General features: G+C 40.9%; 1 protein-coding gene across 11 annotated transcripts in view; it reads right to left on the bottom strand.

The window, feature by feature from the left end:
- Positions 1-17,007, bottom strand: part of URGCP (upregulator of cell proliferation) — a 148,132-nt gene that overhangs the window by 40,417 nt on the left and 90,708 nt on the right. For 7 of the 11 annotated variants that reach the window (XM_033945900.1, XM_033945903.1, XM_033945901.1 and 4 more), the window contains 2 exons: positions 13,026-13,097; positions 6,331-6,399 (listed from right to left, as the gene is read on the bottom strand). In XM_033945900.1, the coding sequence (XP_033801791.1) occupies positions 6,331-6,399; positions 13,026-13,097 (141 nt within the window). The remainder of the gene's footprint in view (positions 1-6,330; positions 6,400-13,025; positions 13,098-17,007) is intronic. The other 4 variants (XM_033945902.1, XM_033945904.1, XM_033945909.1 and 1 more) reach the window with 1 other exon arrangement.

Below are 17,007 nucleotides of genomic sequence, written 5' to 3'. Positions count from 1 at the left end.
CTTTTGTCCCTTGATACTTAAATTTTGGCGATCCATTTGGGATCAAATAAATAGCATACTGGAAGTTCCATTGGCATTGATGTATGATGTTGTGCTGTTTGGTACGTTATTTATTGCCAAGAGTCCAATAACTTCACATAAAAATAGACTGCTTTACATCATGACGGGAGTTGCCATACAACTTATTCTGAAAAATTGGGACAGGTTAAACTATAGTTTTTGGTGGGAATCCTTCTGCCAAACTTATTAATGTGAACATATGAGAGCAATACAATTGAAATTTAAGGATGTTTGGGATCCATTGACAAAATGTTTTAAAGATTAATTTATTGATTTTAGCCCTTTGATTATACGCATCCAGGAGGGGTGGGGGGAGGGGAGATATGTCTTTAAATTATTATTTGATTGTAATTTGTTTGGTCTTGATCATTTGTATTACTTTTGCTTATCTTTATAATATATGAAAGGATGGTGGGGAAGGATATGTATTTATTATATCATTTGATGGAATTATGTGCTGTTTATTTTGTACATTGCTCGATAATATGTTGCACTTGATGTTGATTTTTAAAAATGAATAAAGATATGAAAAAAATTAGTGCAGCTATAAAGATAGTATAAATTAGAAAGATCCTGAAACTATAGAAACACAAATGAAGAATTGTAATTGAAAGAGATAAAACTGTATAAATGTGTATACCTTTGTGCTATAAGGTAGAGCATTTTGGGAAATCTTCCTAAACATTAGCAACTTATACTGATTCACCATTTTGTCCACTGTGTCTGTCATACTGTAATTAGATTGAAAGCTCTTACGAGCAGGGGCCGTCTCTTGCATGTTTAATGTACAACGCTTCATGCATCTGGTAGCACTATAGAAATAATAAATAATAGTAGAATGCTCTCCCCACAGCTGTGCATATTTATACTTTGTAAAGGTAAACTGCAGACTGACTTCTGATTTAGTATCTAGCTGGCATAGGACTAACCAATTAATAAAGAACTCACTTTGTTTAAGAATTGTGCCTTGAACCCATGTTTCTTTATTGTTTTTCCATTTGTGAACCTTTTTTCACATGTAAAACTTTATAAATGTATATCTTGGACACAATGTCCTTAAATCTCACTCTTTTAGGCAGTCCATCCTTGGAATCTCTGGTTTCTATCAGAGGCAATGCAGAGTGAAAATGATTTGCTCAGCATCCCTGGTTCTCTGCCCACTGCTGCAGAACAGCCAAATTACCCAGCTCCAGGAGGGAAACTTTTTGATCATTTCTGTTTTTTAACTTATATTCCAATTAAGGATTCTATATGCAGTCCCTGATACCACCTATTGAAATCAGGACTTCAGGTCCCATAATGTATCAGGATAAGGTTTCAGAAATACAGGACTGACTCCTGGAACTGTGTATCTTAGCAGCTTTCCAGCTCTAACCATTAAGCTTCTCCATTCAAAGTATGTGCTTGCATATCCCCAAGCTCACTCACAAACTATTACTTCTATCATACCCACAGCTAAGTTATGCACTTTTCTCTGCAACTTTCAGCAAGGTGAAATGATGGTAGATTGCCTAGAACCCAATATAGTATTAATCTAGCCTTGGCACCCCCCCCCCCCCACAGCTCTTGATCAAAGCCCCTAGCAGACAACATTTTCGTCCTTCCCCAGCTACAGATATGGGGCCCAATATTCAAAACAATTTAATTAGCCAGGAGAGACCTTTGGCCATTTAAATCACCTGTCTGGGGCTCACCGGGCATTTTAAGCAGCATTTAACTCAGTGGTCTCAAACACGCGGCCCGGGGGCCACATGCGGCCCGCCAGGTACTATTTTGAGGCCCTCAGTATGTTTATCATAATCACAAAAGCAAAATAAAAGTTTCTTGATCCTATGTCTCTAGCTATAAATTACAATATTATTATTAGGACTTAGCCAAAAGGAAAGATTTATAAACTATAAACCTTGTAACCCATTCTGAGCTACTGGGAGGATGGGATAGAAATTGAATTAAATAAAATAAGAGTTTTACCTCATGCAAAATTGTCATTTCTTTTATAAGACATTAACTATTTTTTTTCTGAGGCCCTCCAAGTACCTACAAATCCAAAATGTGGCCCTGCAAAGGGTTTGAGTTTGAGACCACTGATTTAACTGGATAGTACCACTGAAAATTCCTGGTCAGCACCCAAGCTTAAATCAGATATTGTGTGGGTGGTCTACTACTACTATTAATTATTTCTGTAGCACTACTAGATGTACACAGCACAGTACAGAGTCACAAGGAAGACAGTCCCTGCTCAAAAGAGCTTACAATCTAAACAGACAAGCAGGATGTCATAGATACATTTAAACACCAATATCTTTTTACATCTGGAACAAAAAAGACTTGAAATCACTCTGGTATGTAGTTAAGGACGCCTCAGCCCCACCACTCCACCGCTGTAATTTAATTTAGTATTACACCGGGAAGGCTGTGTGGTGCCTCATCATCGGCAGTCCATGAGTATTATTTTTTTAAACAATTTTAGTTTTATAAATTTGTGAATCTTTCTCAATCAAAATATTTGTGCAAATGCTGAATTTAGTAAAAATATAAATAGTGACTTATCTCAGCCGCCTTGGGAGCCAGACCCGACATGTTTCGCACTACTTGAGTGCTGTTTCAAGGGTCTCCCTGCGAGAATAAAAGGAGAAAAAACTAAGTAAAATGGCTCACACTTAGTCTCCCCCCCTCCGAATTTATTATTAAAAATTTATAGTTGAATACTTTACATCCCGAAAGAACTTGATTTTATAAACTAAGCAAAAGGACTCACCGGGGCTGCCGCTGTCATCCGACTCCTGCTATAATTTTTTCATGATGGCGGCGGCGTCTCCCGGCTCCATTTAAATATCAGCTGTGATCTTAATTCAAGCCCTCCTACTTGATGAAGAACCTCCATACTTCAGCCTATCAGAGTACCCCATTCAACTTCGCTATTTAGCCCACGTGGTGTCACAGTAACCAGCTCAAAAATGTAACGTTGTTCCATTTCATTTAGTTTAGTTAAATTTTTCCCACCCTCCATACCCATGATCACATCTATGACACGCCATCTAATGTCTCCACTCGTATGTTTGTATTTAACCCAATGCTCCACCAGTGGGGCCTGCACAATCTTATTTTTTATGCGGGATTTGTGTTCTGTGAGCCTCACCTTGATTTTCCTGTTAGTTCGACCTATATAAACAAGATCACAAGGGCAAACTATTGCATAGATCACATTTATAGAATCACAGTCTGTATCCGATTTTGACATAAGTACCCTAGTTCTATCTGGAACCCTCCACGTGTCCCCTTGAATAAAAAGTGAGAACAGGATACCATAAGGCATGTGGAAAATGCCAATGGTGCCCTTCGGTTATTCAAGGGGACACGTGGAGGGTTCCAGATAGAACTAGGGTACTTATGTCAAAATCGGATACAGACTGTGATTCTATAAATGTGATCTATGCAATAGTTTGCCCTTGTGATCTTGTTTATATAGGTCGAACTAACAGGAAAATCAAGGTGAGGCTCACAGAACACAAATCCCGCATAAATAATAAGATCGTGCAGGCCCCACTGGTGGAGCATTGGGTTAAATACAAACATACGAGTGGAGACATTAGATGGCGTGTCATAGATGTGATCATGGGTATGGAGGGTGGGAAAAATTTAACTAAACTAAATGAAATGGAACAATGTTACATTTTTGAGCTGGATACTGTGACACCACGTGGGCTAAATAGCGAAGTTGAATGGGGTACTCTGATAGGCTGAAGTATGGAGGTTCGTCATCAAGTAGGAGGGCTTGAATTAAGATCACAGCTGATATTTAAATGGAGCCGGGAGACGCCGCCGCCATCATGAAAAAATTATAGCAGGAGTCGGATGACAGCGGCAGCCCCGGTGAGTCCTTTTGCTTAGTTTATAAAATCAAGTTCTTTCGGGATGTAAAGTATTCAACTATAAATTTTTAATAATAAATTCAGAGGGGGGGAGACTAAGTGTGAGCCATTTTACTTAGTTTTTTCTCCTTTTATTCTCGCAGGGAGACCCTTGAAACAGCACTCAAGTAGTGCGAAACATGTCGGGTCTGGCTCCCAAGGCGGCTGAGATAAGTCACTATTTATATTTTTACTAAATTCAGCATTTGCACAAATATTTTGATTGAGAAAGATTCACAAATTTATAAAACTAAAATTGTTTAAAAAAATAATACTCATGGACTGCCGATGATGAGGCACCACACAGCCTTCCCGGTGTAATACTAAATTAAATTACAGCGGTGGAGTGGTGGGGCTGAGGCGTCCTTAACTACATACCAGAGTGATTTCAAGTCTTTTTTGTTCCAGATGTAAAAAGATATTGGTGTTTGATTCAAGTACACTGGACTTAAGTGTTTCTAAAAATAAAGCCAGTGTCATTAATAATAGATACATTTAAGGCAGGGGTGTCAAAGTCCCTCCTCGAATATGCATGAGATCTATTAGCATACAATGAAAGCAGTGCATACAAATAGATCTCATGCATATTCATTGGGGAAGTCCTGAAATCCCGACTGGATTGCAGCCCTCGAGGAGGGACTATGACATCCCTGATTTAAGGGGAATGGTTAATCTGGGGGCAAAGTTGTTACATAGCTAGTTAAATGCAATTCCATGCTATGCAAGATATTTGTGTAGTTACAGTTGCAAGCAGCAGAAAAACCATTTAGGATGTATGTGTGTATACTTATGAAGTAGTGCCATGTACTTACTCATTTGCTACCTAATCACATCTTAACATTTTAGACATCCCAAATGAATTGCATTGAAAAATCTACTGGAGTTTTTCAAGGACAAAATCATATTTTAATTTCATGTGCTGCTTTTGACACCATCGACCACTCTCTTCTGATCAACAGACTTAAAGAATGCGGTATTTCAGGACAAGCTCTCTTATGGTTTATATCCTTCTTTAATGAACGTTACAATACAGTACATATAAACAATACTTTCTCCGCAGCCACAACTCACTCCTATGGTGTCCCTCAAGGTTCTATTCTATCCCCACTTCTATTTAATATTTTCTTATCTCCTCTTCTCACATTAGCTCAATCCATCGGATTTACTATTTTTGCTTATGCCGATGACATACAACTCCTTCACCCAATCAATACTTCAAACACTTCCGACATCAAAGACATTAATAACAAACTGAACATTATATATGACTGGTTATACACAAACAAGCTTTCCCTCAATCTGGACAAATCCCGAAGTCTTTTACTTCCTATCAAATCCGCAGAATTTCTACTGGACGACATCTCTATTAAATCTATACCGATCCAAATGGACACAAAGATTAAACTTTTAGGAGTAATCATTGATAGAGACCTTACCTTTCACGATCACATAAGTTCAGTGCTTAAAATTTGTTTTTATAAATTACGCATCATCCGATCTCTTTCTTCCATCCTTGAAACTAATTCAATCACTATCCTGATACATTCATTAGTAATTTCCCATCTTGATTACTGTAACTCTCTTCTAAATGGCCTTCCCCAAAAAGAAATTCGTCGTTTACAACTAATACAAAATACAGCAATAAAACTTATCCATAAAGTAGGCAGATTCGACCATGTTACCCCTCTTCTAAAAGAAGCACACTGGCTCCCTATTTCTCACCGCATCACCTTTAAAATTATCATACTATCTTTCAAAATAAAGCACTCTCATTTGCCACTATTCCTTGACAAACTTCTCATTCCCTACAGCTCTTCACGCACTCTAAGATCAACTGATCAAAAACTTCTATTTATCCCCACTATCAAAGACTTCTACAATACACGTAGAGTAAATTTCGCAGTAACTGCCCCTACCCTCTGGAATTCCCTGCCACAGCAACTCCGCGACGAATCACGACTTGACAAATTTAAAACAGATTTAAAAACGTTTTTATTTCGCGATGCCTTCTCATTCACTTAGAGCCATCTTCTCTAATTGCCAAAAATAACCGCTTTCTTTAAAGCGCCCCCTTCCATTATGTTTTATCCATACCCTACTATCTCCAATTTCTTCTCAAATATGTAACTTCACCCTCCCTTCCCTTTTATCCTCATCATCTAGTTCGTCTTGTGATGTTATATGTATATACACAATGCCTCTTTTTTAGTCTTGTATAATTTCTCTTTTTTTTAAACATATTGTTAACCAGCCAGATATTAACTTGATGGTTGGTATATCAAAACTAATAAAACTTGAAACTTGAAACATGTGACATTGCTAAAAAACAACTCCCCAAACACTGCTGTTAAATTCATACCTGTCTCAGTTTCTTCATTTGGGATTTCTGTTGACAGATTTCCTGAAGTCATTTCCTGATTTTCTGAACCTTCAAAGTAAAAACAGAGGATGCTGAGATAGTGACAATAGGTGACTAGGATGAAAAATGAACAGAAGACATCCTGAACAGAAGACAGAAGAACAGTTACTAGGGTTAGACTGTTTATATTTCTTTACCTTACAAAGTTAATGGTCAACAGACACATTTAACAATAACTTTTTATTGGCCTAGTTAATAAATTTGTGACTTGCTTTTGAAAACATTTATGACTTACTTTTTAAAATCAAAAGTATTAAATTGGTCCAATGAAAAGATATTATCTAAAACCATGGTCCTTGCTGATTTTCAGCATTTAACCAGCTAAGATAACCGCCTAAATAGGACTGCATAAAATGCAGTCCTGTCTTTATATGGTTTTTCTTAATTAAGTGCTGAAAATTGCACTTCAAGTTTCAAGTTTATTGATTTTTGATATCCCGATCATAAAACAAATATCTGACCGGTTAACAATTTAAAAAATAGAATTTCAAATAAGAAAGTAAGAACAAGTTATTGGTGTGTTGGAAAGAGTAACGAAAACATATTAGACATATACTGACAAACATGACCGTGAGGTAAATTTGGAAGGAGGGAAAAAGTTACATAATATTAGAGGAAATGAGATAGAGGGAAGGGATAGAACATGAAGGACAAGGGTGCAAGGTTTAGATGATATGCGCTGCAATGAAAGAGATCTTTTGAGAAAAGAATGAGTAAGTGAGCGGATATAAAAGATTAAGATTTATTAAAGGCATCCTTGAATAGAAAAGTTTTAAGATTAGTTTTAAATTTAGGTAAATGAATTTCATCCCGAAGAAATTGGGGGAGAGAATTCCATAATGTAGGGGCTGTTATAGCAAAATTTGTTTTCCTTGTATAGTAAGATTCTTTTAAGGAGGGAATGAAAAGGAGTTTTTGGTCTGTAGATCGTAAGGTACGTGGAGAACTTTGGGGTATTAGTAATTTGTCCAAAAATAGGGGCAGATGTGAAAGTTTGATTTTAAAAGATAGCAGTAAAATTTTATAAGTTATGCGGTGTGTAACCGGGAGCCAATGAGCCTCCTTAAGGAGCGGGGTGACGTGTTCAAATTTACCTGATTGGTAAATGAGTTTGATTGCGGTATTTTGTATAATCTGCAGACGGCGAATTTCTTTTTGGGGTAGTCCATTTAATAATGAATTGCAGTAGTCTAGGTGAGAGATAACTAATGAATGAATGAGAATAGTGATCGAATCGGTATTTAGGGTGGAAGTAAGTGAACGAATGATACGAAGTTTAAAGAAACAAGTTTTTACAACTGTACTTATGTGATCATGGAAAGTGAGATCTCTATCTAGAGTAACCCCCAGTAATTTTATTTTAGTGCCCATAAGTAAGGGTATGGATTTGATGTAGATTGTTCCTGGTAATGTTTCGGATTGTTTAATGGGAAAGAGTAAGCCACAAGATTTTGCTATATTAAGTGAAAGTTTATTAGAAAATAACCAATCACTTAAGATATCTAATTTAGTGTTAAGATCATTAATATCCGAAGAGTTTGAAGTATTGATGGGATAAATCAGCTGAATATCATCAGCGTAGGCGAAAATTGAAAATCCTAGCGATTGTGCCAAAGACAGAAGAGGGGATAGGAAAATGTTAAATAGAAGTGGGGATAGGATAGAGCCCTGAGGAACTCCAAAAGATTGAGTTATTGGAGTAGACGTTAGGTTATTTATATGGACTTTAAAGTTGCGTTGATGGAAGTAAGATATAAACCAGTTAAGAGCGGAACCTGTGATGTTGCAGTCAGCTAATCTAGATAGGAGTAAAGAGTGGTCAATGGTGTCAAAAGCTGCAGATAAGTCAAGAGAAATTAGTATAACTTAAATGGCTAAGTTTTTTCTGGCTGCACACACCTGGATATTCAGTGCTGTAGCCCAGACATGGCTCAACATTGATTATCCAGTAATAAAGTTTGTGCTGGTCAACAAAATGCAGATCCCCGCCAGCGGTTCATAGTCAGTGGCATGCTGCTGTTGGGGGAAAGGGGGGGTTGGGGGGTTAGAACCCTCCATTATAGAGAAAATGGAACTTTTTCTGATTTTTTTCAGGAAAAGTTCCGTTATCTCTATAATGTGGGGGGTTGCACCCCCAGAGCCCCCACACCAGTAGCGCGAACACTATGCAGTAAAGTGGGGGGTTCCCCCCCACGCCCCCCTCGGAGCTTTTTAAAAATTAGTTTTTCCGCAGCTCGCTTCTTTCTTGCGCCGAATTGTCAGCGCTAGATTGTCAGCGCGCTGGTGTCTGGTGCACGATTAACCCGTCACCCCGCCAGCTGACTATCAGGCCTATGAATTCTTCCTTCCTAACTCCACCTAAGACCATAGCCTTTGTCCTCCTCCCAGGTGAAGAAGCTGACTTCTCTATTCTTTCCCCTATTCAAAAACTGGTTATTTGTTCTTCAGTCTTCAGCTTTTGCAAGTCCACCTTCCATAGTTGGCAGTGTCCTTGTTGAAGTGGACTTGCTATTTTGAGTTTTCTCCAGCACTGTACACGTTTTTTACTTTCGCTTTTGCCCTGCACCGCATAGGAGCTCACACAACTTGCTGAGTTGTTCACCACACTGCTGTTTCCAGTTGTTATCCATAAGGTTTCCTTGTATATGATACGCTTTTGGACCCCTGAGGGAAGGAGTGTTTCTTCGAAACATGGACTGTGTCGGGTCCCGGTTCACCAACCTTTCTGGATGCAAACTGTTTTATGATTATATTTATGTTTGTTCATTAAAGACTTGGCGTCTTGTACACCATTCCTGCAGTTTCTCTGTTTGTTCTTCGTATCAATATTTTTACTGCAGTTTTGTTGGATTCTTTGCTTGTGTTTGCCTCTTTTGTTCAACTCTATTTAAGGACAGTTCTTGCTGCTGGTCTAATTCTATGATGTTAGCTGGGGGGGGGGGGTGTCTAAGCAACTAAATCATCTCCTTTTGAAAAAGCTGGACTGAAATGATAAGATAATAATAGCAATAATAACTTTATTCTTCTATACCGCCACAGTCAAATGACTTCTAGGCGGTTCACGTTGAAGAAGGCTGGACAATCAGCGAATTACAGAATGCAAGAAGAGTGGGTATAACTTATTACATAAGAAATAGATACAACTTATTACATAAGAAATAGATAAAAGGAAAATATGAATCTTAAGTATGTGGTATAGATCTCATGTATGCAACCCAAGGAATAAAGCTGATCAATCTGCACAATTTAGAATAGAGCTGGACAATGAGACAAATTAAAGAATGAAGTGAATTACAGAATAAAGCGAGTTTCAGAATAAGGCGGATTACAGGATAAAGCGAATTACTGGATAAGCGAATTACAGAATAAAACTGACACTAATGTGCAGGAGGTGAGTCTTTTTCAAATGAAGGAAACGTCTGGAAGGAAAGGGCATACTTTACAGAAAGGGTGGTAGATTCATGGAATAGTCTCCTAGTACAGGTAGTGGAGTCAAAGACTGTGTCTGAATTCAAGAAAGCATGGGATAGGCATGTGGGATCTCTTAGGGATAGTGGATGCTGTGAATGGACAGAACGGATGGGCCATTTGGCCTTTCTCTGCTCTCATGTTTCCTAAATGTGGGCTGGTCTAGGGATGAGGCCAGGGCAGACAAATCAAATTAGGCATTCAGAGGGCAAATCTATAAATGAAGACTTTATTTAGGTGCCTGGAGTGTGCCTGAGAGGAGCTTATTTTGTAAAGGAAAATGGTGCTGTAGGTGGGAAGGGAAGTTACAAGATAAAATATTGTAACTGTTAGCAATGATGAGTACAGAATTTGATACTGTGATGATTTGTTTTTAATACTCTTGAGGAAGAATTCTATGAATCTTTGGTCTTTGTTTGATCATAGTGTTGCTGAAAAAGAGACTTAAAACATAAATGGGTACCCACTTTCCTTTAAAGAATACTATCCTAACGGCAAATGTGCATCCAGAATTTCAGTGCAAACATTTACATGTAAAAGCAAATATCCAGATTTAAAAAATATTTGCACATCTCGTAGCATTTTACAAGTGTGCAAGTAATCATGACACCCATCCAAGTTTCATCCATGTGAACACCCACCTTGCAATTCCATACTATGCAAGATATTTGTGCAGTTACAGAATAGCATGCAAGCAGCAGAAAAGCTATATAGAATGTATGTGTGCACTTTTATCTAGTGGCGCCATGAACTTATTCATTTGATACCTAATTGCATCTTAACATTTTAGAGGTTCTTGCGGCTCCTATTAAAGACTTGTTTAACAAATCTCTGGAGAGCAATGTAAGGAAATTCTTCTTTACGAAGAGGGTGGTGGATGCCTGGAAAGCGCTCCTGAGAGAGGTGGTGGAGAAGAAAAGGTGGCAGAGTTCAAAAAGGCATGGGATGAGGATCTAGAATCAGAAAATAATAGTAAATATTGAAGAAAAAAGGCCAGTATTGGGCAGACTTGCCCGGTCTGTGTCTGTATATGTCCGTTTGGAGGCTGGGGAGGGCTTCAGGTTGGGCAGACTGGATGGACTATTCGGGTCTTTATTTGCCATCATCTACAATGTTACTAGATATGCCAAGTAGAGAATGACATGGGGAAAAAATCTGTCCCTGTCACTGCACCGTCCCCGGCCCACCATCCTCTGCACTGCCCCGTCACCGCCGTTCCCTTCACCGCCCCGTCACCGCCACTGCCATCCCATTCACCGCCCCGTCACCATCCCCGCAGCATCCATATAAGTCTCAGTACTGCGAAACACTATGAAGACAGAAGAGAGTTCTGCCACTATTACTACTGCACTGAGAATCTGTTTCAGTGCCTCTGCCCTGTAGTAAAAACCGAACATAAAATAAATCAATTAACTTGTCCTCCCTTTCAATGACGTGTCCCCCATGTTCACCTATAGCTCGAATCAGGTCAATTGTACACACTAAAAATGCAGGAGAATCTGGAACGTGAGCGCAGGCAGGCAGTGATACAAAAACAGCAGACACCCGACCAACTGCAGGGTTCCGCCATCTCCCTCCCTCCATCTCACCTTAGATGTAGAGTGTGCCGGCTTTCTTTTTCGTCCAGCCGCATGTGCTCATTTGTTCAATATTCGCCTCTGACGCAACCGGAAACAGGAGGTTGCAAGAGAGGAGAAGATTGATCAACGCGAGCGCGGCTTGGCGAAAAAGAAAGCCGGCATACTCTACATCAGTGGATTTCAACCTTTTTACACCCGTGGACTGGCAGAAATAAAAGAATTATTTTGTGGACCGGCAAACTACTAGGACTAAAATTTTAAAACCCTGTTTCCGCCCTATCTCCGCAAGCTCAGTCACCTCAGTAACTATAGAAAAATAGACAAATATAGTGCAAAATATAGACAGCAGATATAAATTCTCAAAACTTACACATTTTGATCACTAAATTGAAAATAAAATCATTTTTCCTACCTTTGCTATCTGGTGATTGATTTCATGAGTCTCTGGTTGCGTTTCCTTCTGTCTGTGTATCCTTTCTTTCATTTCTTTCTTTCTGCACTCAAGCCCAAGAATTGTCCCTTTCTATTCCCTCCCTCTTTTCTTCCTATGTCCTTAGTGCCCCCGGTGCCTCCTTCCCATGTCCTTAGTGCCCCTTCCTGTCTTTAGTGCCCCCAGTGACTCCTTCCCATGTCTTTAGTGCCTCCCAGTGCCTCCTCCCCATGTCTTTAGTGCCCCAGTGCCTCCTTCCCATGTCCTTAGTGCCCCAGTGCCTCCTTCCCATGTCCTTAGTGCCCCAGTGCCTCCTTCCCATGTCCTTAGTGCCCCTTCCTGTCTTTAGTGCCCCCAGTGCCTCCTCCCCATGTCTTTAGTGCCCCAGTGCCTCCTTCCCATGTCCTTAGTGCCCCAGTTCCTCCTTCCCATGTCCTTAGTGCCCCCAGTGCCTCCTTCCCATGTCTTTAGTGCCCATAGTGCCTCCTTCCTATGTCCCTCTCACTGCCTTCCACACTTTGTCCCACCCCCACCCACGAAGCCTGCCTGTGCCTGTCTACCTTTCTCCCTCCCTAGCCAAAGACAGCCTGCTGCCTCCTTGCCGCTCAAAAAAGAAAAAAAAAAGCCTCCGTCCTTTTCCCCTTCTCTTATCGCCATGCTGCAGCTGCTAAAGCCGGCTGGCTCAAAACGTCCTCTCCGACATCAGAATTGACGTCGGATAGACTTCCTGTCGGCTTTAGTAGCTGCAGCATGGCGGAAGGAGGAGAAAAGGAGAGGCTTTTTTTTTCCTTTGCGCTGACCGGCAGAAATTTAACCGGCGGTGCTCTTCCAATTCAAAGGTGAGGTAGAGGGAGGGAGATGGCGGGGACCGCGTGGTCTTGATTGCCTCACTGCGGGGATAAGTCCATTCACCGCTCCACGGGGCGGTGAATGGCCTTGTCCCCGTCCCGCAGAGGCCACTATTTTTTCTTCCCTGTTTTGGCGGTTTACCCGCGGCTAGCCGCGGGTAACTGCCACCGTGTCATTCTCTAATGCCAAGTGAATCAGATTGAAAGATTTACTAGTTTTTCAGGGGCAAAATCATATTTTAATTTGATGTGACATTGCTAAAAAAACAAAACAAAACAAGAAACCACACACTGTTGTTAAATTCATACCTGTATCAGTTTCTTCCTTTGGGGTTTCTGCTGTTGATAGATTTCCTGAAGTCATTTCCTGATCTAATGAGCCTTAAAAAAAAAAAAAAGAGGATGCTGAGATAGTGACCAAATGAAAGTTGAACAGAAAACATCTAGAACAGTTGCTAGTGTCAGGCTGTTTCTATTTCTTGACTTTGCAAAGTTAAAGGTCAACAGACAAATTTTAGCAGTAACTTTTTTTATTGGCCTACTTAATAAATTTGTCACTTGCTTTTGATTACATTTATGACTCACTTTTCAAAATCAAAAGTTGGTTAAAATGAAGAGATATGATCTAAAACCATGGTTCTTGCTGAGAGCATAAGAATAGCCTTATTGGGTCAGACCAATGGTCCATCAAGCCCAGTAGCTCATCCTCACAGTGGCCAATCCAGGTCACCAGCACCTGACAAAAACCCAAAGAATAGCAACATTCCATACTGCCGATCTAGGGCAAGCAGTGGCTGCCACCCCCATGTCATTCTCAATAACAGACTATAGACCTTTCCTCCAGGAAATTTTCCAAACCTTTCTTAAAACCAGCTACGCTATCCACTCTTACCACAACCTCTGGCAACACGTTCTCTGAGTGAAGAAATATTTCCTCCTATTGGTTTTTTAAAGTATTTCCCTGTAACTTCACTGCGTATCCCCTAGTCCTTGTAATTTTTGACAGAGTGAAAAATCGATCCACTTATACTCATTCTACTTCAATCAGTTTGTAACTTGTCATGCTGTGAGGGCTGGCAGTAATGTTAAGAGCTATTGCCATTTAATATTTACAGTACATTACATTAGTGATTTCTATTCTGCCATTACCTTGCGGTTCAAGGAGGATTACATATGAGTTGTCAGGACATTTAGGAGTACATTAGGAGTTGTCTGGACATTTTCGTAGGTGCTAAAGGGTGAAGTGGATTGCAAATGGGGCTTGAGATGGATCTTGCTGTGTTAGTTTGTCATTATGGAGTTTTTGAAATATGGCGTTCATGAAATATAAAAAAAACCCAAGAAGAGGAGAGCAGAAAGGACTACAGGGTGAAACTGAAAGAAGCCAAGAGAGAGATATGTTTGGTGAAGGCACAGGCGGAAGAACAAATGGCTAAAAATGTAAAAAAGGGAGATAAAATTTTTTTCAGATATATTAGTGAAAGGAGGAAGATAAAAAATGGAATTGCTAGGCTAAAAGATGCTGGGAACAAATATGTGGAGAGTGATGAGGAGAAAGCAAATGTGCTAAACAAATACTTCTGTTCTGTGTTCACAGAAGAAAATCCTGGAGAAGGACCGAGATTGTCTGGCAAAGTTACACGAGAAAATGGAGTAGATTCTGCGCTGTTCACGGAGGAGGGTGTTTATGAGCAACTTGAAAAACTGAAGGTGGACAAAGCGATGGGACCAGACGGAATCCATCCCAGGATACTAAGGGAGCTCAGAGAGGTTCTGGCGAGTCCTATTAAAGACTTGTTCAACAAATCTCTGGAGACGGGAGTGATTCCTGGGGATTGGAGGAGAGCGGATGTGGTCCCTATTCATAAAAGTGGTCACAGGGATGAAGCAGGAAACTACAGGCCGGTGAGCCTCACTTCAGTTGTTGGAAAAATAATGGAAGTGTTGCTGAAAGAAAGGATAGTGTATTTCCTTGAATCTAATGGGTTACAGGATCTGAGGCAACATGGCTTTACAAAAGGTAAATCGTGCCAAACGAACCTGATTGAATTTTTTGATTGGGTGACCAGAGAGCTGGATCGAGGACATATGCTAGATGTAATTTACTTGGATTTCAGCAAAGCCTTTGATACAGTTCCTCATAGGAGGCTGTTGAACAAACTTGAAGGGCTGAAGTTAGGACCCAAAGTGGTGAACTGGGTCAGAAACTGGCTGTCGGACAGACGCCAGAGGGTGGTGGTGGTTAATGGAAGTCGCTCGAAGGAAGGAAAGGTGACTAGTGGAGTCCCTCAGGGTTCGGTGCTGGGGCCAATCCTGTTCAATATGTATGTAAGTGACATTGCTGAAGGGTTAGAAGGAAAAGTGTGCCTTTTTGCAGATGATACCAAGATTTGTAACAGAGTAGACACCGAAGAGGGAGTGGAGAATATGAAAAAGGATCTGCAAAAGTTAGAGGAATGGTCTAATGCCTGGCAACTAAAATTCAATGCAAAGAAATGCAGAGTAATGCATTTGGGGATTAATAATAGGAAGGAACCGTATATGCTGGGAGGAGAGAAGCTGATATGCACGGACGGGGAGAGGGACCTTGGGGTGATAGTGTCCGAAGATCTAAAGGTGAAAAAACAGTGTGACAAGGCAGTGGCTGTTGCCAGAAGGATTCTGGGCTGTATAAAGAGAGGCATAGTCAGTAGAAGGAAGAAGGTGTTGATGCCCCTGTACAGGTCATTGGTGAGGCCCCACTTGGAGTATTGTGTTCAGTTTTGGAGACCGTATCTGGCGAAAGACGTAAGAAGACTTGAGGCGGTCCAGAGGAGGGCAACGAAAATGATAGGAGGCTTGCGCCAGAAGACGTATGAGGAGAGACTGGAAGCCCTGAATATGTATACCCTAGAGGAAAGGAGAGACAGGGGAGATATGATTCAGACGTTCAAATACTTAAAGGGTATTAACGTAGAACAAAATCTTTTCCAGAGAAAGGAAAATGGTAAAACCAAAGGACATAATTTGAGGTTGAGGGGTGGTAGATTCAGGGGCAATGTTAGGAAATTCTACTTTACGGAGAGGGTGGTGGATGCCTGGAATGCGCTCCCGAGAGAGGTGGTGGAGAGTAAAACTGTGACTGAGTTCAAAGAAGCGTGGGATGAACACAGAAGATTTAGAATCAGAAAATAATATTAAAGATTGAACTAGGCCAGTTACTGGGCAGACTTGTACGGTCTGCGTCTATGTATGGCCGTTTGGAGGAGGATGGGCAGGGGAGGGCTTCAATGGCTGGGAGGGTGTAGATGGGCTGGAGTAAGTCTTAACAGAGAATTCGGCAGTTGGAACCCAAGCACAGTACCGGGTAAAGCTTTGGATTCTCGCCCAGAAATAGCTAAGAAGAAAAAAAAAATAAAAAAATAAATTTAAATTGAATCAGGTTGGGCAGACTGGATGGACCATTCGGGTCTTTATCTGCCGTCATCTACTATGTTACTATGAATAGCAGGTTTTTTATTTCTTTTCTGAAGGTTTTGTAGTCTGTGGTCAAGATCAGTAAGTTGGAGAGTTGGTGGTCTAGTTTTGCTGCTTGGGTGGCTAGGAGGACATCGTACATTTTTTTTTCGTTTGACGTTTTTGATTGGAAGGTGCGTGAATGGTGCTTGGGTTCTCCTATGTCTGGTTGTGGTGGTTTGAATTAGAGAATGACACGGGGAAAAAATCTGTCCCCGTCACTGCACCGTCCCCGGCCCACCATCCTCTGCAAAGCCCCGCCACCGCCGTTCCCTTCACCGCCCCTTCACCGTCACCGCCATCCCTTTCACCGCCCCGTCACCGCCACTGCCATCCCATTCACCGCCCCGTCACCGTCCCCGCAGCATCCATATAAGCCTCAGTACTGCGAAACACCATGAAGACAGAAGAGAGTTCTGCCACTATTACTACTGCACTGAGAATCTGTTTCAGTGCCTCTGCCCTGTAGTAAAAACCGAACATAAAATAAATCAATTAACTTGTCCTCCCTTTCAATGACGTGTCCCCTATGTTCACCTATAGCTCGAATCAGGTCAATTGTGCACACTAAAAATGCAGGAGAATCTGGAACGTGAGCGCAGGCAGGCAGTGATACAAAAACAGCAGACACCCGACCAACTGCAGGGTTCCGCCATCTCCCTCCCTCCATCTCACCTTAGATGTAGAGTGTGCCGGCTTTCTTTTTTGTCCAGCCGCATGTGCGGGTGTTCATTTGTTCAATATTCTCCTCTGAGGCAACCGGAAACAGGAAGTTGCAAGAGAGGAGAAGATTGAT

Source organism: Geotrypetes seraphini, chromosome 5 (assembly GCF_902459505.1).
Source record: "Geotrypetes seraphini chromosome 5, aGeoSer1.1, whole genome shotgun sequence".
Classification (NCBI taxonomy): Eukaryota; Metazoa; Chordata; class Amphibia; order Gymnophiona; family Dermophiidae; genus Geotrypetes; species Geotrypetes seraphini.
This window is presented reverse-complemented; position numbering and strand designations above follow the sequence as displayed.